Genomic DNA, 25,549 nt, shown 5'->3' with positions numbered 1-25,549 from the left:
TACTAAGCTTCATTATTGGTTTCTTAGAAGGAGGTTCGCAAACATAGTTTTCACAAATTTATTTGTGCAGAGAAGTGAACTCTTTTGTTTATCGTTTTTCTTGGCACTGGCAACCCATGAAAGACTTTGTGGAGGAAGGCCATTTTTATCACCATCAATATCTACCTCACCCAAAGTATTGGGTTTACTAGATGCAATCACTTAATTACAAAGTTTTTTTTTTCTGATAACACTAAGGAACATTTAATTTTACTTTGATTTTTTTAAAAATCTGATAAAATATTTTGGTATATTTAAACCCTCTTTTATAATGTTTCAGGAAATAAGATTTAGGCATATGGCCAGAGAAAATGTTTATTGTGTTGTGCTAAAAATATGTAGTCCAACAGACATGACTTTGTATAATGTTATTCACATCTTTAATATTTTCTTTTTCCAGCATTAAGAGATAATAGGATTGAGCTGGTTCGGGCTTCCTGGCATGAGTTGAGTATCAGCGTCAGTGATGTGTCTCTCTCTGATGAAGGACAGTACACCTGTTCTTTATTTACAATGCCTGTCAAAACTTCCAAGGCCTATCTCACTGTTCTGGGTAAGTGCAAGGGACTAACAACATGTGATCACAAGCCAGAGAGATGTGTAGAGCTACAGCAACATGATCCAAAACAAATATACACTTTGAAAATCATCAGAAGGTGTTTTAAAACAATCAGTCACTTCCCCATTTTATAAGGTGGTGTGACATTCGGTATGATTTCCCAAGAACACACAGCCATTTTGTTTCTTAGCTAGCACTAGACATCAGGTTTCTTGATTTTCAACTAAATTCCTTTGTGTCAAATCCCCCCCATATATAATATATATGTATGTATATACACACACACTCATACACACACACCATATACATATATACAGTATTATATGGTGATCCTTTTATAAAGTGATAGAATAAATGAACATAATGACTTCAACATGTTTATCAGGTACTCCTGCATCTTATCTTTAGTCCCATAATGACATCTTCCCTAATATCTTTTGGCTTTTAAATATGACCCCTTTGTGTATTTTAGTGTATTTAAATGGCCTTGACATTTCTATGTGTCTTCTTGCTTCTTACCTTTGTATTTTTTTTAGATACTAGATGAAGTACATGTCACTTTTGCATGCAGTTTGTAGATTCCTTGTGGTTTTATTCTCAAAATATTGGTCCATTTTTCTAAAGGTTATAGTGACACCAAAAAGCAATACATTCATAGAGATTCTAAGGAAATAAAGTTGCAGCTTAGCTCTCTCTGTGATTCCACAGACGTCAGTGGCCCAATCAACTGAAATTGCTGCAGTTCATTGAAACACACCTGTGTACTGAACAAGTTAGAGGAATTTAAAGATTGATTTTTTTTCACCCTTACCTTGCCTTCCTTTTTTGATAGATAAAGGCATAAAATTACATTTAAACGGACTAACACATGCTGTTCTTTTGGGTGAGAATATTAAAGTTAATCCTGCTAGTGAGTTGGTTTTGTACACAGGATATGAAATATTTTTCTTTGCATGTCCCCTGGGAATATTTATAAAAATATTTCACAAGTTCACCATTAAGGGCAAAGTATACCCACTAAATGGAATATTTCAGGATAGTATTACAGGTTAATGTACTATTCTATAGAGAGCCAAGTGAGACCCCAAGAATAGGGAGCTTGCTAACTTCAGTTTATTAAATGGTAATGTAACATTATATATATATATTTAAAGGCAATATGAAAGTGAACACACATAAAAAAAGCTAGCCAGCTCATGGGAGTATGTTGATCTGTCATTTATCTTTGCTGTTCTTGTTGTTTTAGTTCATATTTTTTTACAGTGCCTTCCAACATTCTTACATTTTATTTTCAAATTGAATTAAATAGTACAATCAAGAAGCTTTCACTCTGCCTTTATTACTGAATACTTTTAGAAGACATTTTAATAAACCTCTGTCATGGCAACAGAGTATTATTGCCTCTAAAATGTACAATGTTGTTATTTAAATCACCCATGTACTATCTCTGTATATTAGTTATGTTCTTATTCATTGAATGATTTGGACTAGAAAAGGTAACAAGTGGCTAGCATTAAAAATAATACATATCATTTTCCACAAAACTACAATTGCATTTCTAATACAAGTGACATAAAGAAACATTCTCTGGAAGAATCAGAAACGTATAGTTGCAATTATTGATGAATCCCTTACTCCAAAATGCATTTTCTAGAACGAAGTACAGAGAGGATAACAATATCTTTTTAAGCTTTTAGAATTACGAAATCAGGTATAAAAGGTGCTATTTTGGTTAAATCACAATTTGCTAAAGAAGGAAGAAATGTGCTTTGCAGATTCTTCCCCCTCAATGCAAACAATCTACTTTCTTAAATCCCTGTACAGGTAAATCTTAAGATATATTGAATGGTTGTTTTTAAGATTTACAAAGAGTATTTTTGAAGGTAAAATTTCATTTTAAAAAACTGCTTTAAACTAAAGGCATTTTAGATGTTTTCTGGATAATACACACAATACGCATATAGACTTACACATATGTATGTGTGTGTATATGTACATTTAATTTATACATTTTAAGTAATTCATTTTATTATACAGCAGTTTATTATTTTTGATTAAAGTTATTATCAGTTAAACACCCAGTCTAACTTTGTTTGTAAAAGTAATAGTCACAAAAACAAATCAACTCTAGAGATTAATGTTCCTTTCACTCATGTGCTTAAATTTCAGGTGTTCCTGAGAAGCCTCAAATTAGTGGATTTTCATCACCAGTTATGGAGGGAGACTTGATGCAGTTGACTTGTAAAACATCTGGTAGCAAACCTGCAGCTGATATAAGATGGTTCAAAAATGACAAAGAGATTAAAGGTAAGGAATGAGGAAAAGTCTCCAAATCAAAATTAATGTGCTGAAATTAGTGTGAAGTGTTAGATCCATGGCATATTTTTCTATTTTCTTTTTCAAACCACAGTCTGACGAAGTGTAATTTGAATCAGCTTTACCTTAAATTAGGTAACTTTACAGGTATGTTAATACCACCTCTGTGTGCCCCATTTTTTTTCTTATGTAACTCAGGTTTTAAAATAATATATACCCAGAAGGAAAGTTGGAGAATTAAATGAGTTAATAGAATAAAAAGCACATAGAGGGAATTTCCTTGTGGCACAGTGGATTAAGGATCTGTCATTGTCACTGCATAGGCTGTGGTCACTGCTGAGGCATGGCCAAAAATAAAAATAAAAAGGCATGTAGATTCATGCTTGACAATAACAGGCACTAAGGAAAGATATATGATTATTTTAGAGCTCATCTATATTGTTTAGATTATGGATGGAGATACTCCATAAATTATTTCTTCAACTTGTTTATTTCTGAAAATACAAAGTTCTAAGATTAAACCTAGCTAAACATCAATAAATCTGTTTTTTAGTAGTTCACACAGAGGGCAAAAATGTATTTGTTTTGGTAAAAATGCACAGAAATGTAAATATTAGGCATAGTTCTGCTCTTGCTTCATACACCTAAACACACACACACACACACACACACACACACACACACACACATTCTTTTGGGGGGTATGAAGTTTATAAGGAAGATGGCTAGTAAGGTAAGTAGTGATTTATTCATTTATTTATTTTTTTACCCCACATACAAATATCTTGGACCTGATATTACAGGCACATTAAAACCCAAGTATAAGAATCATCTACGATGCTTGTTAAAAGTGTTACCTATGTATATAGTAATATGTTTTATTCTCAAGGTAATCTTCTAAGAGATAGATTTATGCTATCTCTCATCATTATGATTATTTTAACTTATAATTAATTCAAGAACCTTACCCAGTCATGCAGGCAGAACAGATAGAATTACATGTATTATCAAGAAATTATAGGTTTATAATCCATACAATTATTCTATCTGTTTTCTATTTTAATAACTCTCTCTCTATGTATATATTTTTCTCAAATAGGGACCTATCTGTAATTTATCCTATTCATGAGCTTTGTTTCAGAACTTCTAACAAATACATTTTGTTAGTCTAAATTTGGAGAAATACAAGCACCCAAGACACAAGTTAGACACATTGCTATGCTAAGTTAAACTTTCTCTTATATTCTGCCAGGGTTCTGTAACATCCATTCTAAATCTGCCTTTAGGATATATTGGTTTAGGTATGTGTGTTAAATGTCTGGACTTGGTTAGAGCTTTTCTAAATAGACCCTCTACACTGCTTCCAGAGTTATCTTACTATGACGAAGATCTGATCCAGCCACTCTTTCTGTTTAAGCACTTCTGATTGAAAGCCCTAACCTGTAGGATAAGTTTAAAATCCGATTTCCTTGGCCTATAAGAAGGCTCCAGGCAGTGGATGTTTTTCTATGCGAAAGGGTTGGTTTAAGCTAGAATGTGCTTCTTAAATACTCTCCTTCAGTTAAATTGTTTTATTTCCTACAATGTATCCCTTTTCAGAATTCTGACATAATTAATGAGTCAGTTCCTCTTAATTTCTTGCTATTTTATTTGTGTTTCAAATAAATATATCCTCAAGGAGTTCAGAGGCTAATATACTAGTCATTAATATTGACTGTTTTTAAAATAGTAGCCTTATAAAAATACATGTTTTCATAAAAATATTTTTATAAGATATCTTAATTTTTGACAAATTTGGCTTCTACTCTGAAGGCCAGATTTGTTTATAAACTAGGTAGAGAGTAGACTTTTGTTTATATGTAAAAACATGAAGTTTTGATCTTATAAACACCATAATTTAAAATCATCTGAGTCAAGACAAATGAAAAATCAAGACAAAATGGTATACAGAATCATTGTATGGACTGTGCTCTCTTTAGAAGTAGTGAAGCTTTTTTTCCTATGCTCTTCAAGGCACGGCCATTGATAGAACATTTATTATTCCTATACTTGCATTTTTTGGTATGGTCTTCTATTTGTTTATAACCCTTACTTTGCATGTTTATACAGTTTGTCATCACAATTAGATGGTGAACTTCCTGGATGCTCTAAACTGTTTTTATAGGTGTCCATGAAAATATGCTGTGGTCAGTACTCCACAGAGAATGCACAGTCATTATTATTTCTATGCTCAAGGTATGCTAAGTGAAAGTTCACCCTAAAATCCCTCAGCTGACATGGCCTTACTGAAAGGAATGCTCCATCCTTATCTTGCACTTTTGTCTTTTCAGAAATCCAAACTTGACTTTCTATTATCATGTAACAGTTTTTTACCATAATATCACTAGACACTTTTAAAAAAGACAATCCCTAGTTTAAGGCAATGGGAAAAGATAAGCTAATCAAACATGATTAAATTCAATTGAATAAGAAAGTGTTAAAGTGTGTTCCAATTACACAGCATTCTATGGTCCGTGAGTGAATACCCCAATGAAGAAAGCAAGAACCTTGACTTGGAGATGTTTAAGATTCCTTTGGGGTGATAAAACCAGTTATTAGGAATATTTTCCTATAAAGAGGAATGTATAACAATGTTTAAATCTCAAAGTGGTTATTATACTCAAGGGAAATAATTATTTTCCTTATGTTTTAACTAAGCCTTAGCCAGTTCAGCATATTGACACTGTGTTAAGTTTCAGATTTATATGACAGAGATAAGGACCTTCAAAGTGATCCCTGATTTCAAGATGAGTACATTTCAAGATGTACAACTTTTTCCCTATTATTATCTAATATATGAATTTAATTTCCAGGTCTGGGGGAGGGTTGTTTCAAAGTCCTAGTGGATCACATTTTCTTCTCCAGGATGCTTCCATATTAGATCATAGAGCAGTGGTTCTCAAACTTCAGTAGGCATCATCATCACCTCCAGGGTCTGTTAAATCCCAGACTATAGGGCTCTGACCCCAAATTTTCTGATTGAGAAGATCTAGGTTGGAATGTGAGAACATGTAGTTTTAGCAGTGTGTTGAATGTGTGAGTGATGGTCAGGCTCCTGTTTGGGGACCACTTTTGCACAGAGAATATAACAGTGAGAACTATCAGTAATTTACATAAAAATCTTACCTCTGTCTCTAAACTTTAGTTTTTTAATCTACCAGATGAGAATTATAAAGTTTGCCTCAAAGTGCTGCTCCAAGGATTTCTTATGAGCAAATATGTATTTTTACAGTATAAGGAATCACTGAATTTATTTTAGATTTTATTATTATCACTATTATTACTACCTTGAGCAAACCATGATTGACAAGTTGTAACAATCCTTGAATTTGTCCTAGAAATGTAAACAAAAAAGAATTCTTCCTTTAAGGTACGTATAAACATAAGATCTAATAGGTTTAGTAAAAGACAAGTGAACTGGCTATGCTTTTTGTACAGAAGAGGAAGCAGAGATTTTGAGGGAGAGGTGAAGAAGGCAGCAGTTCATTGATGAATGCTGAATAAATATCTGTTAATGAATAAAAGGATATTAAACAATGCAGGGATTGGTTGTGGGTAAAAGTAGATGAAAGAGCATTCTAAAGGAAGGAACCATTTGTTTATGCAGAGTAAAAGCACGTGATTGTTTAATGGAACTGAAGCTTTCTGTGTGACACAGACGTGAGAGGTAAACAGGAAGGCAGAGACCAATTAAGTCATGGAAGATCCTTTATACCAGATTTAGGGGTTTGGAGTTTATTCTGCAGACAGTGGTGAGACATATTCTTCTATATGCTTTAATCGGTGGAATGAACAATCATAGTTTTCATCTAACTCTGTCCTTTACTTCCTATGAGTCTGACTCAGAAATCCCCTTGGTGCCTCTGGGCAGCTCTGTATTCAAAACTGCAAGGGGTTTCACTGCAGCTTTTAATCTTCTGTGTAGCAAGGGAGTCTGAATATTTGCCATTTAGTATAGGAAAAAATGTGCCTTGTCTTCCTCAATCTATCAGCTTCCTGAGAACTTTCATAAACTTTCCATTCCATAGATAAGTTTAGTCATTTGTGGTTTGAGCAGTTAATCATAATGTCTTTAAGATTTTCCAGCTAACTAGCTTTTACATGAGTGTATTAGGCAGAATTCTGTGATAACCCTCAATGACCTACATTTGTGTATAATCTTTTCCTCTGGACTGTAGGAAGAACTTGTAAATATGTGTGATTTCATTGCCTTGATCATGTTACCTTACATGGCAAAAGGGATTTTACAGATATATTTATGGGTCCCTCTTGAGCTCATCAAAGGGAGATCATCATCAAGGGAAGCCTGGGATAATGAGATGAGATCTTTATAAAAGAATGAAGAGTCAAACATTTCCCTCCTGACCTAGAAGTAAGCAAATAGCTATGTGTGAACTGCCTGTAGGGGCCATGTGACAAAGAAGTGCGGGTGACCTCTAGGAGCTGATAGCTTGTGATAGCTTGTGAGAAAATGGGGACCTTGGACATATAGCATCAAGGAAGTAAATTTGCCAACAATCAGTGAGTTAATTATAGAGGACCATCAAACTTAGATGGGAATCATGGCTGCATCCAACACTGAATTCAGCCTGGTGACACTGAGAAGAGGATTGGGCTAAGCCCTACCTGGTCTCCTAACCCATAGAAATTGTGAGAAAATAAATGTATATTGCTTAAGGACACTAAGCTTATAGTAATTTATTCTGCAGTAATAATGGGAAACTGAGATCCAGAAAGGCAGAAAGATTTATTTCTCACAGTCACCCCCACCTCCACCGGCAAAGACTGGACTTGAATATTCCAAGACCCAGCATTTGGGTTTGGGAGGAAAGCTGAAGCCTGGAACACTATTTAAAGGACATTCCAATCATGAGCTAGTAAAGCCCTGAACTAATGGATGAAATGGAATTTTTTAAAAAGGGATGAACTTAGAAGATAAATTTCAGGTGACCTTGCTGAGTGATTCTGAGAGATGGAGCAAAAAAAGGTCAAAGCTGCACGATCTGGGTGCCTGAGTGATTTGGTTAGGGTTGAATAACCTTCAATAATTGAGGTTGAAGTAACTATAGAGAATTTAAAGGTTAAGCCTGGCAGGTTTTTGGAATTAGGTGAATTATGATTAAGAAAGGGATTTTAAGAAAGGGATAATAAAAGGTCTATTATCACCTAGTGAATGACAATTTAGTTTTAGGTTTTTAAAATAATGATCACCCTTTATGTGAGGAGGACACTTCCAACCGAAGTCTTTTCAATACTTCCTCCTGCCCCCGAGAATCATGCTGTGTATTAACCTGCATATCTATCAAAGCCTGCCTTTATTGGGAGTCGTTTAAGCTTACCAGTACGTAATAGCGTTGCCTGTATTCTACAAGTGTCATTTACTTATTATACATGGTTTGTTTAAAATGTTTGACCATCAAGCTTAAGCTGACTTTAGCTGTATTTCCCTATGTGAACAGGGTTATTGTCATACACTTCCGTATTAATATAATGCAGCAGCTCATTTTCAAGGTGGCTAAATATAGTGTAATTTCACTGTAAGCTACTTAGTAAATTTTTTTTCAGCATTTGGAAACAAGAGTGCATTTCTGAATGTTGTGTTTCTCAGATGGTAGCCTTTAGACTACTTAGATTAGAATCAACTGAAGTACTAGTTTAAAATTGAAGATTCCTGTATGTCATGCCTGTAAGTCCAAATATTTATTAAGTACTTCTGTCCAACCATAGGCCCCCCATACTTTGAAAATTTGTAGAATTAGAGACCAGTAAGCCAAGTATTAATAGATATTCAAAAAAAGAAAGGAAAGTGGTCTCAATCTACTAAATTTAGAAAATGATTCAATATCCTGTGTCTTTCAGGAATCTACTCTTAGAAGGAGGGTTTCTAAAACTGAATCAAAATGTATTTTAGTGCTTTAACATTTCTGAGAACTACTGCAAAAATTCCATTGGCTAACATTGTAGCAGTGTTTTTTGACCATTTGGTCAAAAATTTGTTTTATGTTTCTTGCATTGAAGTCCATGGAATCTGCTTTAAGAAATGGTAGATTATATGCTTAATTTAAACATTCTATCTGATTATACAAAACTAGTTTTTGCCTAATGCTCCATTTAATGTCAGTTGCACAAAACCTTAATTTAAATGAGTGAAATATTAACATAATACAGAGACAGTGAGTCCTTTGAAGCTAAACACTAAAGAGAATAAAAAGGAGATATTTGTGTTTCCTAAGTTTTCTGTCACATATAAGGATTAGTTGAAAGTGTTAAACTTACAGTGTACACCATAAATCAATGATTTTTTGTGTTCTTTTGTTCAAACTTAACCACTTTGAAAGTGGCCTTGCTATTTAAATCAGATCACACTGAACCCCATATTAAATAAGAAAAATAAATAGCATGAGTAATACCAGTGAGGGGTTTGTGTGTGTGTGTGTGTGCACGCACACAATTTGGAGTTTTCTGAATACTATTGAATGTATTACTTCAAGACACTCTCAAGACTCCATAGACATAAGACATCTTCATGGAAAGAGAGAAAACAGTTGTTTCATCTGGATGTGAATGGCTGATGAAAGTAAAGGATCATCAAAAAATTTTTTGAAACTTTTTTTATTAAATTACTGATTTTTTAGAAACAACTTTATTGAGATAGACAAGAAACAATCTACACATATTTTAAGTATGTAGTTTGGTATATTTTCACAAGTGTATGTAGTGATGAAACCATCACCACAATCAAAATAATGAACATATTCATTATCCATGGAAGTTTGTTCAGACACCTTCATAATCCCTTCCTCCTGATCTTCTCTGCCCATTCCCTGTCTCACTCCCAGGAAACCACTCTTCTGCTTTAGGTCATTATAGATTACTCTATATTTTCTAGAATTTTGTATAAATCAAATCATATAGTATGAACTCTTCTTTTTTGACTTATTTCTATCAGGATAAATATTCTGAGATTCATCTGTGTTGCACGTATAAGGGTTGTTGCTGTTTATTGCTAACTGGTGTTCTATTGTATGTATCTCTATTTATATTTATCCATTTGGGGTCTTTGCAAAAAATCTACCATGAACACCTGGGTATAAGTCTTTGTATGTACCTGAGCTTTTATTTATCTCGGATAAATGCCTAGGAGCAGAATGATTGGGTCATATGGTAGATATATATGTAATTTTTAAAGACATTTCCAAACTATTATTAAAATTGGTTGTACTACTTCATTGAAATCCAACTTTTTAATTGTATTATTATTATTATTATTTTTACTTTTATGAATCATGCTTTGGTATTATGTGTAAAATAGTTTTGCCTAATCCAAGATCACAAAGAATTACTTCCATAAATTTCACATTTTTTAGATTTTGAATGTACTTTAAGTAATTTTCCATTTTCAGTGACCTTGTCTTTTCCTTCTCTCAGCTGTATTATTTCCAGGTCAGTTTCAATAGATTGATTGATCTCATTATAGATAGCATTTCCCTGCTTCTTTGAATATAGAATAGTTTTTGATTGGATTCCTGATACTGTAAATTTTACCTTTCTGGTACGGAATATTCTCATATTTCTATAAGTGTTCTTAAGATTTGGTCTGGTTAAGTAACTTAGAATTTAATCCTTTCAGAGCTTCGTTTAAATTTTTTAGATGGGACCAGAGCAGCTTTTATTCTAAGAATTACTTAGTTCTCATTACTAAGGTGAAATCCTCTGAGTGCCCAGGGTACCAATTATCAGGTTTTTTTTTTTTTTTTTCAGTCATGTTGGTTAGAACAGGCACTGTTCCCAGTTCTGTGTAGGCATCATGTACTCTTTCGTCTAATCTTTTTTGATAGTTCTTGTCCTAGCCTCACTTTCCTCACACAGATAAACTGATCAATAATTATCTTGCCAAATACTGTGGGGGACTCTGCAGATATCTGGAGTTATCTCGCTGTGTATCTCTTTCCTTTTTGATACCCCATCCTGCAAACTCTAGCTACTTTGTCCTTCTTAGATACGCAGTTCCATCAGCTTTACTGATGGAGGGTGCCAGGTTCTGCATGAGGGCACCACAGCCTACAAAATATCTCAAAGCATTAAGCAAGGACAAATTTTTAGAGTTCCTCTCATTTGTTTTCCTTCTGTTATAACTGTGCATTATTATACTGTTCACTATCTTAAAAACTTCTGCTTTCAGCTAAGAGATAAATCCAGCTTTACTATTCCGCTAAGCTGGAAGCAAAAGTTATTTTGTCTTTATTTTTGAAATGTAGAAAAATGGTATTTTTATTTCAGTGGTCACGTGTTTTAATTTTGCCTGATTGCTTATTTAAGATGATATAATGAGGAGTTCCTGCCATGGTGCTATGGGTTAATGATCTGGCTTGTCTCTGTGGAGGCACCAAGTTTGATCCCCAGGCCAGTGCAGTGGACTAAGGAACCAGTGTTGCTGCAGCTGTGCCATAGGTCACAGATCTCCCTCAGATTTGATCCCAGGCCCTGGAGCTTCCATATGACTTGGGGGCAGCCAAAAAAGAAAAAAAAAAAAGTGATGTAATGAATTTAAAAGGATGAATATAAGTATGAAATGTACCCATACTCACTTTGAAAAAATATTTTAGATTAATAATTCTACTAATTTCAAAGTTAGAAATTATCATATTTAGCCACAGAAATTCAGTGCTGTGGAAATAGAAAGAAAAGTTCTAGCATGTATATAATGAGATAAATAAATATAAGCCTCTGAATTGCACTTGTTGAAGAATGAGCATTGTATCAACAAAATGATGTTTTTCCTTGTTCATTCATATTTTTAATCAGTGTTTTTAACTTAAGGGTTAAAGCAAGTGCATACCTCAGTCATTGAGGAATCATCACCCAATAAGAAATCTTGAGATTATAATAATATAAATATTCAAATTTATTAGCTTTTTAGCTCACATCTGCTGATGGAGGGACTCAATCCCTATTCAAATTTTCCTTAGGTTATTTCAAAAAGATACTTATGACTTCTTTGTATAATAAGAAAAATTCCTTTCCCATTCATTAGTTTTATATTTTTTCATGTGTGGGATATGTAGTGAAAAGTTCTTGTTCCCAACAACTTTAGCAAATGATATTCTTGGGACTCAGGAGGATATTTTATAAAATTTATGAATCAGATGTTTCTGAAACAATTATTTAATTCTTTGATCAATAAAAGTCATTAGATTCAAATATTTTTTCATAATATTATGTCCTAATTGACATCTTACTGAAGCAGTATTTAAATGCCTTCGTAATATTTCTTCCAATTGCATTGGTAATGGGGAATTATGGAGATAGATTATATTACTGAGATTTCTCGATAGCAGTATAGAGTGGGATCATAAAGTTCTCTCTTCTTTGTCCACTATTTTATTTACTAGCTTGAATACTAAATACTCTGTTTCTTGAAAGTAGTCATTATATGCAGTTTTTATCTTTCAAGAGAGTGACCAGTCTTTACTTTTTCTTCACTTTTTCCTCTTCAATCAATAACTCTTCAAAGTTACTTATTAGTACTCCTCCTAAATTAAAGCAAAGCATGAAATTAGCCATTTTATTTACTTTTACATAGCTTTTTTGAGATGTAATTTACTTTAAGCATACAATTCAGTGTTTTTTAGTAAATTCACAGAATTATGTAATGCCTACCACGATCAATTTTACATTTTTATCATCCTAAACAAATTTCATATCTGTTGGTGGTCACTCCATATTTTCCCCCATCCTCTCCCTACCTCTAGGCAATAAATAATCTGTTTTCCATCTCTATAAATTTGCCCATTGTGGATATTTCATATACATTAAATCATACCATATATGGACTACTATGACTAGCTTTTTAGCACAATGTTCAGGATTCTTATGTATTATGGCTAAATCAGTACTTCATTCTTTTTAACTGTGGAATAATATTCCACTGTATGCATCTACTCTATGTTATTTATTCATTCATCTGTTGATGAACATTTTGGATTTCACACTTTTTTTGGCTATTATGAATAACTCTGATATGAAAATTTAGGTCCAAGATTTTGTGTAGAAGTATGCTTTCATTTCTCTTGGGTATATACCTAGGAAAAGTATTGCTAGGTTTTGTGGTTTCTGATTCTTGTTCTCTGGATACATTTTTAAAAATACTTGTGTTTGTATATATACTTGTAATTGTTACATTTTTCTAATTAATTGACACATACTGTTATTATTGATATAGGCTGATCATTTCACTTTCTGTTTTCTGGTCTCCATTGTTTTTGATAACTCAATTGTTAATATTTAATATTTTTGGAGTCCCTTTGTGAAAAGCTATTTTTCTCTTCCTGCTTTCAAGATTGATTTTTTTCTTTGTTTTTGTCATTTTTAATATAATATGTTTGGATATACATCATTTTGCATTTAAGCTACTTAAAGTTCATTGAGCTTCTTGGATGTGTTGACTAATGTTTTTCATTGAGTTAAGAAAGTTTGCATCAGTCTTTCTTCAAATGTTTTGTCACTCCTTTTCCTCTCTCCTTTCATCTTGTGTTCTTATTACACAAGTGTTGTAGTTAATGCTTTCCCATTTTTTCCCCAAGCTTTGTTAATTTATCCTCATTATTTTTTTTCTCCCTTTTCCTCAGATTAATAATTGGTATTATTCAGAATAATCAGTATTAAGCTGTACCTTTTTTAGTTCATAACCACTGTTAAATCCTCTATTATTATTTTTTTAATTCCAGAAATTTTATTTGGTTCTTCCTTTATACTTTCTTTTCATTAATGTTCACAATTACTTTGTTTCACTTCTTGAAATGTTTTATACTCTAGTTCTTTGAAAATGTTTATGATGAATCATTTGAACTTTCTTCCTAAAAGTTTTAAATGTTTGTGGTTTTTTTCCTCGCAGTGGAGTTACATATTCTTGTTACTTTTCATGTCTCATAATTTTTGTTAAAAATGAAATATTTAGCTAATATATTGAGCAATTCTGGGTACTGATCTCACCATGTAGTTTATTGTTTGCTTTTTTATGGATTTAGTCACTTGGATGGACTATTTTCACTGAACTAGTGGTATGCCCTAGTTCTTTTGAAATGACACTCACTCCGACTTTACAAGCAGGATGCAGGCTAGCGGTGGGAGCTTCTGGTCTTCTTGGCTTGCCACTCTGGCTTAAAACCTCTACTCCATAAGTGAACTGAGTGAGAACTATGGAGGTCCTTGTATTCTTGTCCTATGTGTTGTGACTGGGTGGAGGAAGAGAGCCCTTACCTACACTCCCTAGGGATTTAATCTTCAACCAAGAGCAAGAGTAAGGGGAATACAAAATGATGGTTACCTGCCACTCCTGAGAAAATACTGAGTCTCTGATTGGGAGCTGGCAGGGAGGATAAGCTCATCCTTGGGTCACATTCGTCAGGAGTCAAACTTCTCTCATGATAAATTGGAGTTGAGGTAGAGGTAAGGAGCAAAACATGATATAAGTACCACAGACTCCACTTTGTCTTACTAAGACTTAATGCATTTTCTTGAATAATTATTTCTTCATTTGCTATATGGTCTTAGCACAATTTTTAGAGTCCTAGGTGTGTGTGTGTATTTAAATAATTTTTACCAATTCTTATTCTTTCACTGGACAGTTTACAGAGTTCTTTACCCTGATATTCCAAGAGTTCCCCTCTGATTTCTTTTTATACTTATGTCTTTTCACAATGTTGACCCATAAATTATTATATCATCTTTGTATAGTCTTCTGTTACTCATCCTTACAAATTGTTTTGTCTATCTTGTCCTGTTATTTCTTTCATAGGAAAAAATCTATATTTCTCCTCTTGACTATGTTATATTCACAATTTATTTAATTTTTCCCTCTCTAGGAGATGGAACTATTTGATAATTTTTTAACCTTGTAATTCTAAGCATTTTTTAAATTATGTTCTTCCTCTTTTCATTATGAACTTTATTTGGAAAAACCATGTATGGATGGAATTTAAAACAAAATAGTAGCTTGATGTATTTTTATTTTAATTGTTTTTTAAATTCACTTTTTTTCCTTAATTTTTATCTACAGCTAAATATATCTACAGGTTTTTTTGTTTGTTTGTTTTTTTAAATCTACAGTTTTTATCTACAGTTAAATATATCTGAAATCCCACATCTAAAAAGTTCTGGTGCATGGAACTCTGAACTCTGATCCCTAGTTGGCTGCACTAGGGATCAGTATGTGTATATCTGATTTAAAAACATCCATAACAACACATAAAAATTATTTATTTACATTTAATGTGTCTATTCAATCATCTTTGGTCATCTATCTCTAGCTTTTATACTCTTCCAAAACAGAAACTGCTCACTTATTCAGAGGTTAGACTAATGACATCTTCACATTTTCCTAGGGTAATGATAAGTGAATTAAATAAGAGATTCAGTACATAGAAAAGCAATGACAAATTGACAACTGCTTCAAAAGGTATGCATATTTACAATGATTCTACTTATTAGAAGGAAAAGAATGCTGTGCCTGACTGAATATAGACTTTTTAAAATCAATTTAAAACAGACTTATTAAGCATCTGAGGTGTTCCAGACACTGTCCCGGGCACTGGGTATAAAAACCATACAGGAGTATAAAAATTAAGAGTGGAAGATAAGAAAGATAATAAAGGAGAAAAATAGTGGAAGGAAAAAGAAAAACAAAGTAAAAAAGCAAGAGAGAAACAAAATTAAAATTCCAAATTATTCTTTATTTTCTGAATACATGAATTATATTGAACCTTGTGAATGTCCTACTGGGTAATTGGAATTCAAAAATGACATGTTTCTTTGAAAAATAAGATAACCTATTGAAAAATAATCAACAAAACTATTGTAGTACATGATAGAGAGAAACATTGTGATTTATTTGGAAAGCTAATTTCACATTACAGATGTTTTGCTGATGCAAATGACTTATTTTCACAATACATTGATGAGGGGCATCAACCTATTTTTTTCTTACATGTGTTGAATTCTAAAGGATTCCATACAATAAATTGTTTGATGACTAGAAAATTGCATCACCCAAAGTATTTCAAAGGACTCACACTTGTCTACTCCTTGTAGAATTTACTCAAATGTATATAGATTTTTTTTTTAATTTTCTCACAGAGTTTACTCTAACGGATAAGCTTTTAAAATTTTTTCCTGCCATCTTTTATCATCTTTCAGGCCTGCAATAAAATACCTTTTTAAATAGAAAATGAATCTTTCAATCTTTAAGAGAAGACATTATAATCTATACAAATATAGTGACTACTCTGAGGAGGCATCAGGCTTAGAGTCAAATGTGTGTGTGTGGTGTGTGTGTGTGTGTGTGTATTTATTTATTTTAGTCAGAGGGTGTAGTCTTTTTGTGTGTGTTTTTTTGGTTCTCTTTTTTAATTTTATTAGATGGTTTAGTCTTTTGGGTTCAGCTTAAGGAGATAGTGCCCAAAATATAAAATATTTTCTTAGAAAAGGATACTAGTAAAAGTTAGCTTCTCATGTCTAAATTTGTGGTTAATATCACTTGTGGTAGTTTCACTCAACCTACTCTCAAGTGACAAGAGGTTACAGTAAGGTTCTGACCATTGCCAAGTAAAAGACGCACAAGGAAACCTATTTATAGGCATAACGATTTTTCCCTGAATGTAGAGTTCACTAATTGGCTTCATAGTTACTTACCTCCTTTGTCTACAAGTACACTCAGTGATCTGGTTCTTCCTCCCTTTGGCACACTTTTTCTATTCATCATGAATGAAGCTTTCTCCTTAGACTGGCTAAATTGTGGCTTTACTAGAACTTACTGTAGGATGTACGTGTGTGTACATGCATGTGTATGTGGGTATACATGTGTGTATGCTCAAGCATGTGTTTTTATTTCAATTTTTTTGAATTCTTTAAGGTTTTAAATCACATTAAGTTATATGACAGAGAATCTGAAACAGGTTATAAACTACATAGGTTCTGCTTGGGCATAAAATTTCTTGCTTGTCACCTTGGAAATTAGGCAGTGAGGGGTCAAGTACCTCTTGAGGTTTAATCACCCCTAGCTGAGTCGCATGCTACAGATCATCATGATTTACAGGCAAGGGATGGCTATACAAGAAATTACTTAAGATAGGTGTTTACTATTAAATTGTAAGCCTGATTATGCCAGACACTATCAATTTAATTCATTGAATGAATATATTGTAGAGGATTGCAAATATTTTCACATATCAATATAATTTTTGGATTTTAGGGCTGTAATGCTGTTAGATATAAACTATTAAGGATTCTCTAATAAAATATTGTGCTCTTGGATTAGATTTGCAAGATGCTACCCTCCCTACATCTTTTGGAGTTTTATACTTATGCACAATTGGTAGAGTATAAACTAAGCCCAAAGTGCCCAAGATGAATCAGTTATGCATGATATACCTTATAATGCATGAGCAAGCTGTGTAAATCAGAAAGGGGAAAACTTTTTTTGGAACTGACAAACATTTATTTCTAGCTCATTATGTTAGTGGTACAGAAATAATAAGTAGTATTCATATTGCTACTGATTATTCAAAGATAGTGATAATCATCCATAAACATTTTTTTCATCTGGGCTTTTAGAATCTATTAACATGAACTGGATTTGGGTCAAATCCTTGTCAAGTAAAACAGTTATTTTGTTGCTAGTTGATGGTAGAGCCATAGCTTTACAAAAAAAGGATTATGACTGGCACCCTCTTTAAAAAGCGAAGTTTTAAGAAAAGGATTTATGAAAGTCTATGCCTTTCAGGAGCTCCCATTGTGGCACAGCAGAAACGAATCCAACTAGGAACCATGAGTTTGCAGGTTAGATTCCTGGCCTTGCTCAGTGGGTTAAGGATCCAGCATTGCCATGAGCTGTGGTGTAGGTCACAGACGCAGCTTGCATCCTGATTGTTGTGGCTGTGGCATAGGCTGATGGCTGCAGCTTGGATTAGACCCTTAGCCTGGGAATCTCCATATTCTGCAGGAGTGGCCCTAAAAGGACAAAAAAAAAAAAAAAAAAAAAAAAAGAAAAGAAAAAAGAAAAAACCCAAAACAAACAACAACAACAAAAAGTCTACCCCTTTTAAATTGGAGTTGTGTAAAAGAACACTCACAGGCAATAATGAGATTTACCACAGTAACATGTTTTGAGATCTTCTCCAGTGAACAAATGTAAGTGGTTAACAGACTTTAAAAATTCTACCATATAAGACCTGGCCTTAACATTTTTGGTCTGGAGAAAGTTTTAAGCACATATAAAATCAAATACTTACCTTGAAAATTAAATAAATATGGTTCATAAAATACCTGTTGAACACTAAACCTAAAGAAAAGAAAAGTACTGGCATTTCACTTTAAGATAAACTGTTTTTTTGTTTGTTTGTTTTTTGTTTTGCCTTTTTAGGGCCACACCTGCGGCATCTGGAGGTCCCAGGCTAGGGGTCTAATCGGAGCTGTAGCCACTGGCCTACACCAGAGCCACAGCAATGTGGGATCCAAGCCGCATCAGCAACCTACACCACAGCTCATGGCAACACAGACCCTTAATCCACTGAGCAAGGCCAGGAATCGAACCCACAACCTCATGGTTCCTAGTCGGATTCGTTTCCGCTGCACCATGACAGGAACTCCATAAACTGGTTTTAAAATATGCACCTAAATTACTGAATGAGTTAACCATAGTTCCTTTATTTCAATGTTTTAATGATGAGTAAATTGGTTATCTTTTAAAACTGATTTATTTAGTTTTAGAAATTGTGACCTATAGGACTTCTCTTATTTTTTATATATATAATAATTTTTTTTCCATTATATCTGGTTTACAGTTTTCTGTCAATTTTCTACTGTATAGCATGGTGGCCCAGTTACACATACATGTATACATTCTTTTTTCTCACATTATCATGCTCCATCATAAGTGACCAGACATAGTTCCCAGTGCTACACAGCAGGATCTCATTACTTGTCCATTCCAAAGTCAATAGTCTGCATCTATTAATCCCAAGCTCCCAGTCTATCCCACTCCCTCCGCATTGGCAACCACAAGTCTATTCTCCAAGTCCACGATTTTCTTTTCTGTGGAAAGTTTCTAATATATGGCACAAATGAACCTTTCTACAGGACTTCCTTTAAATAGTAGTTACATGACATATCCAGTTGTTCAACAGGATCACTCCAAATTTTTGTCAGTAAAGCCAAGTTATCTCATATAATGCTTACGTGTTCTTTTACATATGGCAAGAGGACATGCATTCAGCTTACTAAAAATTGTACCAAAGCATAAAAGTACCATTAATAACAGTGGTATGGATTCAGTGTAAATTTCTTGAAATCTACCAAAACAGTCATCTGATTCCAAAAAACATTTTTACAAATCTGGATTCTGAAAATAATAGCAAAGTTCATGTTCTATATAAGCATCAATATTTAGGATGTACATGAAGACCCTACAGCTTTGCTCTTGGCTAGAGAATTATAGCCTTGATTAGGTCAGAAGTCACATAATATGCTAATAATTGCTCAGAGATATCTCCAAATTATGAGAAGGTATGGTACTTCAAGTACTGGAAAACGGGCAAAAGCTCTGTCTAATTCCCTGCCTTGTGGCATATTGGCTTTGCAATGAATTAAAAGGAAACTCAGGTCTGACTAAAATGTAGAAAGCAATTGTATCACAAAAGTTAAAATTATTCTGCTCCAGGTGATTAGAATCATTGTGGAACTTCTGAAGGAACTTCCCTTTAGAGGATTTTCTTTCTAAATGGTTAGTGCAAAGATAGCTAGAAACTACAGATATAAAGGCAGGTAATCTAAAATTATAAATATGGAAAGATGGATGTGGAGGTATTGCCCAAGATTTGATATTTTATGAAAAGATTTGGAAGGAAAAACATCCAGATTACCCTTTGTTTTGTTGCACAGCCAACTTGGCGCAAAGTTTTTAAGGTATTAATTTGAGGGGCTCAGAGTTTAACCTACAATTACATTTGACATTTTTTTGTACCATAGTTCTTAGTGAGATAAATGATCCCAAATCCCAAATATAAGCAGGTCACTATTAAGATAATAAGATATATATAAAATAAGATATATATACAATAAGATAAAGATATATACCATTAAAAATAATAGATGGAGTTCCCTGGTGGACTAGTGGTTAAAGATTCAATAAGATAAAATATATACCATTGAAAATAATAGATGGAGTTCCCTGGAGGACTAGTGGTTAAAGATTCAGCATTGTCACTTCTGTGACTTGGGTTTGATCCCTGGCCAGGGAACTTCTGCATGCTGTGGCTGTGGCCAAAAAAAAATAAATAACTGATAGAAAACTTTTACTGGGACTTCAGCAAGAAATGTTCAGGAAAATAATTTTTTTATAAGAATACTTGAGGAATTTTCCTAGGCAGATTTTTTTTAATAAATTTTTTATTATAGAAAATTTCCAACATACACAATGTAAACATACTATGTATGTCTCATAGTATAATGAGACAAAATGCAACCACTACCCACCAAAAGCAGCCACTGTTCTAATTATGTTAAGGACAAGTGCTTAAGTTCCTACAGTCTCCTTTAGAGAAAGAAAGGGATGACTTCAAGGATTATGAAGGAAAGTAATGCTACAATTCCTCTGTTTAATGTTTGCTCTTAAATATGCTTTTGCTGGCCATTACACCAACATGTTATATACAGCATGAGATATATATTTTGAAAAATGTAAACAAAAAGAAGCAATATATGTTGAAATAACAAAAGTAGAATGTGAACTTATGGGGAATGGTGAGAGAGAGAGAGCGAAAGAAAGGTCAGTAAAGAAAGTCCTAATATTTATGCACCCTTGGTTACATCATCTCTGATCCCAGTGTATCCATTATACCCTAGCTCTTCAATATATGTCTGTGGGCCAGCCACAGACTTTCAGATGCCACCCCACAACTATTGAATAAGAATCTGCATTTTAACAGGATGCAGAGGTGATTCAGATGGAGATTCCATTTTAAGAAACACTGCACTAGATCACAAAGTACAAAATATAGTGACATGACAAAGAAAAAAATAGAAGCTCTCTAAAACAAGGCAGGACATGAAACAAGAAAACACGTCGTCGAATCAATAAATCAACTATGCAGTATAAAGAATTTCTGTTGATTCTGTAACTGGGTAATGTGTCATTTATAAAGCTGGAGATGAAAATGGAAGTAAATGTTAAATACTGTTTCCTGTTTGGGGAGGAAGAGGTCAGCATGAAATATGGAGAAAGATATTATGATTGGCTCTTCTCAATGCTTTTTCCTGTTCATCTTATGCCTTCTAGTAACTTTATGAGCTGTCACATAAGCTAATATGAAAAGAAACAAATTATACTTTTGTTTATTTTGTTTGAATGATGCTCATTAAAATTTTGTTATATACAATTGTTATCAGATTTTATGTATCCAATTAATATTGCATTAAATGATACTTTTGTAAAAGAAACAGCTAAAGGAAGCAGATGTGTAGATTCTTAAAACACAGCTGTTATTAAAATTAAACTATTAGCAGCAATATTTTGGAATAATTTCTCAAATATTGTATAACATAATTATAAATGCAGTTTGTCAAGAGATCTAAATTTTCTTACACTGCTACTGCTTAGAGCTATGAACAGAAAAACATTGGACATGGATTTATAGGAAAGTATATAAAATATAAAAGTGAGGCAACATTTCATATAAATCTATGAAACATTAAAAAATAAGAGTCTAAAAAAAAATAAAAAAAAGGAGTTCCCGTCATGGTTCAGTGGAAACAAATCTGACTGGGATCCATGGAAATGCAGGTTCAATCCCTGGCCTTGCTCAGTGGGTTGAGGATCCAGCTTTGCCATGAGCTGTGGTGTAGGCCAGTGGCTACAGCTCCTGTTCGCCCCCTGGCCTGGGAACCTCCATATGCCGCGGGTGCAGCCCTACTTTTTATAAAAAATAAAAAGAGTCTAACTTTTTTAAAATATAGAAAGAACTATAAATACATCTATATTATCCTGACATATTTTGACTGAAAGGAGATCATTCTATCTTTTGCCCTAATATTTTTTTAACTGAAGTTGAATCTAATCCTCAAATGCAAAAATCACAGAAATGACTTTGGTTAACAAAAATGAGATATTTCTTAAGACACATGTTGTTGGAAAGCCCTGTATCCTGTATGATTAATTTACAGTTAAAAGAAAGAGTTGAGATTTTCATGCTCTTTCACCCTTCCCAAATGTTGAAATTTGTCTTACTCTTAAAAACTGCTTAAATTGGAGTTGCCATCGTGGCGCAGTGGTTAACAATCTGACTAGGAACCATGAGGTTGTAGGTTCGATCCCTGGCCTTGCTCAGTGGGTTAAGGATCTGGCATTGCCGTGAGCTGTGGTGTAGGTTGCAGACGCGGCTCGGATCCCGTGATGCTGTGGCTCTGGCATAGGCTGGCATCTACAGCTCCAGTTAGACCCCTAGCCTGGCAACCTCCATATGCTGCAGGAAGTGGCCCAAGAAATGGCAAAAAGACAAAAACAAAAACAAACAAACAAAAAAAAACCTGCCTAAATTATATAAAGCTTTGTGATAAAAATCTTAATTAGATAATTATTTTTCTAATTTGTGAACATAATCATAAACATGTATTTTCAAAATAAGACCTGGAACACTTACCTAGTCTTATTCTTTCCTAATATTTATTTTATTTTTAAAATCAATCAATAAGATAAAGTCATACTTTGAAAATAAGTAAAATTCAATGGACCATGCAAATATATATTCATCAAATACATAAAATTTGGTGTTATTTTCAAAGTTAAACCTTTGCATAGAGCACAACAATGACAAAGCTGAACATATATTAACTTATCATTAATATATTTTAAGTGTTTTAAAAATAAATGAATTAATACATGCTAGAATCCAATATTTTAAGCAGAAGAATTTTTTCCTAAAAACATCATTGTTCATTTGAAATGAAACATTAAGAAATCAGAACAGCTTTCTCCCTCAACTATATTTAAGATCTTGTTAAAATGATATCTTAACTTTAGCCTATCATTTTGATTTCTAAACCATTAAAATTACCCTCTTCCTATCAGCTACTTTAGACTTGACACACTTCAAATTAAATGAAAATATTAAATCTCTTCTCCACAGAGAAAAAAATAATCCCTAAGTGAACCATTTCATGATGAATCTGGATCATGGACAATAAGTTTAAATATTAGTAAGTGAATTAACATCTTGAGGAAAGTATTCTCATTCAGACTGAAATGAATTCTTCAGCCAAGTGAGGAGCATTTATCTCAGTAGAAATTTTACTGCAAATATGTAGATAGATAGATTTTTAAATATTCAAAATATTCAGATGACTGTCCTCCTTCTTTAACAAAGATAACGACTTTCTCATCTTAGGTATTCTTTAGCAAATATGTTCACCTCATATTTTTCATGTTAAAATAGTTGTTCAAACACACTGATTTCTTTTAGGCATACCCAGATGGTTCTGAATTTGCTCTCCTCAACTCTGCTGGTGGTTGAGAGAATTAAGATTTTCTTGTAGTAGTGAAACTTAAATCTCAAGAAAATAAATCAACATTGTAAAATGGCCTGATTATTCAAATGAAGTATTAAAAAAAAAAAACAACCTTATACTAAAGCAATAAAAGGTCTGTGGCCAGACCTTTTATTTCTGAATTCAACTTTTCAAATTTATGTCTAAAGTAGTTTTAATTTTATTTACTCAAATTGAAATGGATTAAATGTTAAACTAACAAATATTTGCTTTTTAAAACTGGAGAAAGACAGGGAGAAGGCATTCCCAGTGCGTCTCAAGTAAATGAAATCTGTTACATTTTGAAAGTGAGTTTCCCAGGATTTTAAAATTTATATTTTGGGTCACCATGCTGTACAGTAGAAAAAAATAAAATAAAAGGTTAAAATAAAATAAAATAAAATAAAATTTATGTTTTATTTTCAGATGTAAAGTATTTGAAAGAAGAAGATGCAAATCGCAAGACTTTCACAGTCAGCAGCACCCTGGACTTCCGAGTGGACCGCAGCGACGATGGCGTGGCAGTCATCTGCAGAGTGGACCATGAATCTCTCAATGCCACCCCTCAGGTGGCCATGCAGGTGCTAGAAATACACTGTAAGTAAACACTACTCCCTAACCCTTCATCTTGGCAGTGAATCTCTACATCTATATTCAAAATCATTGCAAAATTTTCTGAAGTTTCAGCAAATGTGCAACAAAATCTACAGCCAAAGGAAGTAAAACTACCCTCATTAGTATTAACCACATCCCAAGGAAAGAAGTCATTGACTGAGTATCATTCCTGACAAAGAAAAGAGAAAAAATAAAAGGAGCTATCAAAAGGTTAAAGCTCCTAATTATCTTCCAAATGTTGCCTTGATGTATGAATATACCTTCAGGTTGGTAGGAAGTAGGTGATTTTGGCTGAATCTGTGAGGGGTGGGAATCTGGAAGAGCCTTGATGAACTTTCTAAATGTAATGTTATTATATGAAAATGTGGCTTCCCATCTGTTCTTTTAAAATTAGACTATGTTTTTCACTATTTTTAAAAATACACTAAGCCTTTATGAACACAGGGGCCTATTATGTTATGTGAAAAGATCATAGAAATATCAGGAGGATCAGACTTTTTTTTAAACTTTTTCATAGAGAAAATATAAATTGGAGTATTATTTTTAATTAATGCTCCTTGTATTTTAAGTATCGTCAGTCTAAAACTTTTTTTTTTCTTTTTTGGTTATATCCATGGCAGGTGAAAGTTCCCGGGCCAGGGATCGAAGTGGGTCCACAACAGCACCCTGAGCCACTGCAATAACAACACTGGATCCTTAACCCACTGAGGCACAGACAACTTCTAAAATTATAAAATTTGAAGAATACTTTCAGTTATATTAGATTAGCTTCTTTAATTTCCTTCCTGTTCTCACTGAAGCAGATTTGGAGACAAGTGTATTTTAGAGCCCAAACTTAGGATATTTCCATATTTCAACATTTATTTGCAATGAGACTTGGGACAATTACTTAAGCTTTGATTATAGACTAGATAATTAATTCCTGTGAGGACCAAACTAGACAGCTTAAGTCATGTTTATGGCATTAAGTAAGTCTTCAAAAATGTCAGTTGCCTTCTTTCTTAGTTGGTTCAGACAGCTAGAAGAAAAATGCCAAAGACTGAGTCACTTTTAAACAGCAGAAATTTATTTTTCACAGTCCTGGTGGCCAAAATGTCAAGGTCAAGAAGCAGGCATATTCAGTGTCTGGTGAGAACCTTCACTCTGGCTTAGAGTTGGCCATCTTCTCTGCATGTCTGCACGTGGCAGAAGGAGCCAAGGGGCTCTCTGGGGTCTCTTTTGAAAAGGTACTAATCCCAGTCATAATCTTCCAAAGCCCTTACCTCCTAATGACACCACACTGAGTATTAGATTTCAGCCTATGAACTCAGGGAAAACATTAACATTCATTCTATAGCATCTTCCTTTTACTATTTATTCTTACTACGTAATTTGATATGTCAAGAGGACCCAGATAAGCAGGATTTC

General features: G+C 33.4%; 1 protein-coding gene across 5 annotated transcripts in view; it reads left to right on the top strand.

Annotated features, from left to right (window-relative positions):
• CADM2 (cell adhesion molecule 2) overlaps positions 1-25,549 on the top strand; it is a 1,071,168-nt gene that overhangs the window by 885,747 nt on the left and 159,872 nt on the right. For all 5 annotated transcript variants that reach the window (XM_021071360.1, XM_021071358.1, XM_021071359.1 and 2 more), the window contains 3 exons: positions 440-592; positions 2,768-2,905; positions 23,954-24,124. In XM_021071360.1, the coding sequence (XP_020927019.1) occupies positions 440-592; positions 2,768-2,905; positions 23,954-24,124 (462 nt within the window). The remainder of the gene's footprint in view (positions 1-439; positions 593-2,767; positions 2,906-23,953; positions 24,125-25,549) is intronic.

This window comes from Sus scrofa, chromosome 13 (genome assembly GCF_000003025.6).
Source record: "Sus scrofa isolate TJ Tabasco breed Duroc chromosome 13, Sscrofa11.1, whole genome shotgun sequence".
Lineage (NCBI taxonomy): Eukaryota > Metazoa > Chordata > Mammalia > Artiodactyla > Suidae > Sus > Sus scrofa.
The sequence above is the reverse complement of the archived record's forward strand: the minus strand, read 5'-3'. Positions and strand labels throughout refer to the sequence as shown.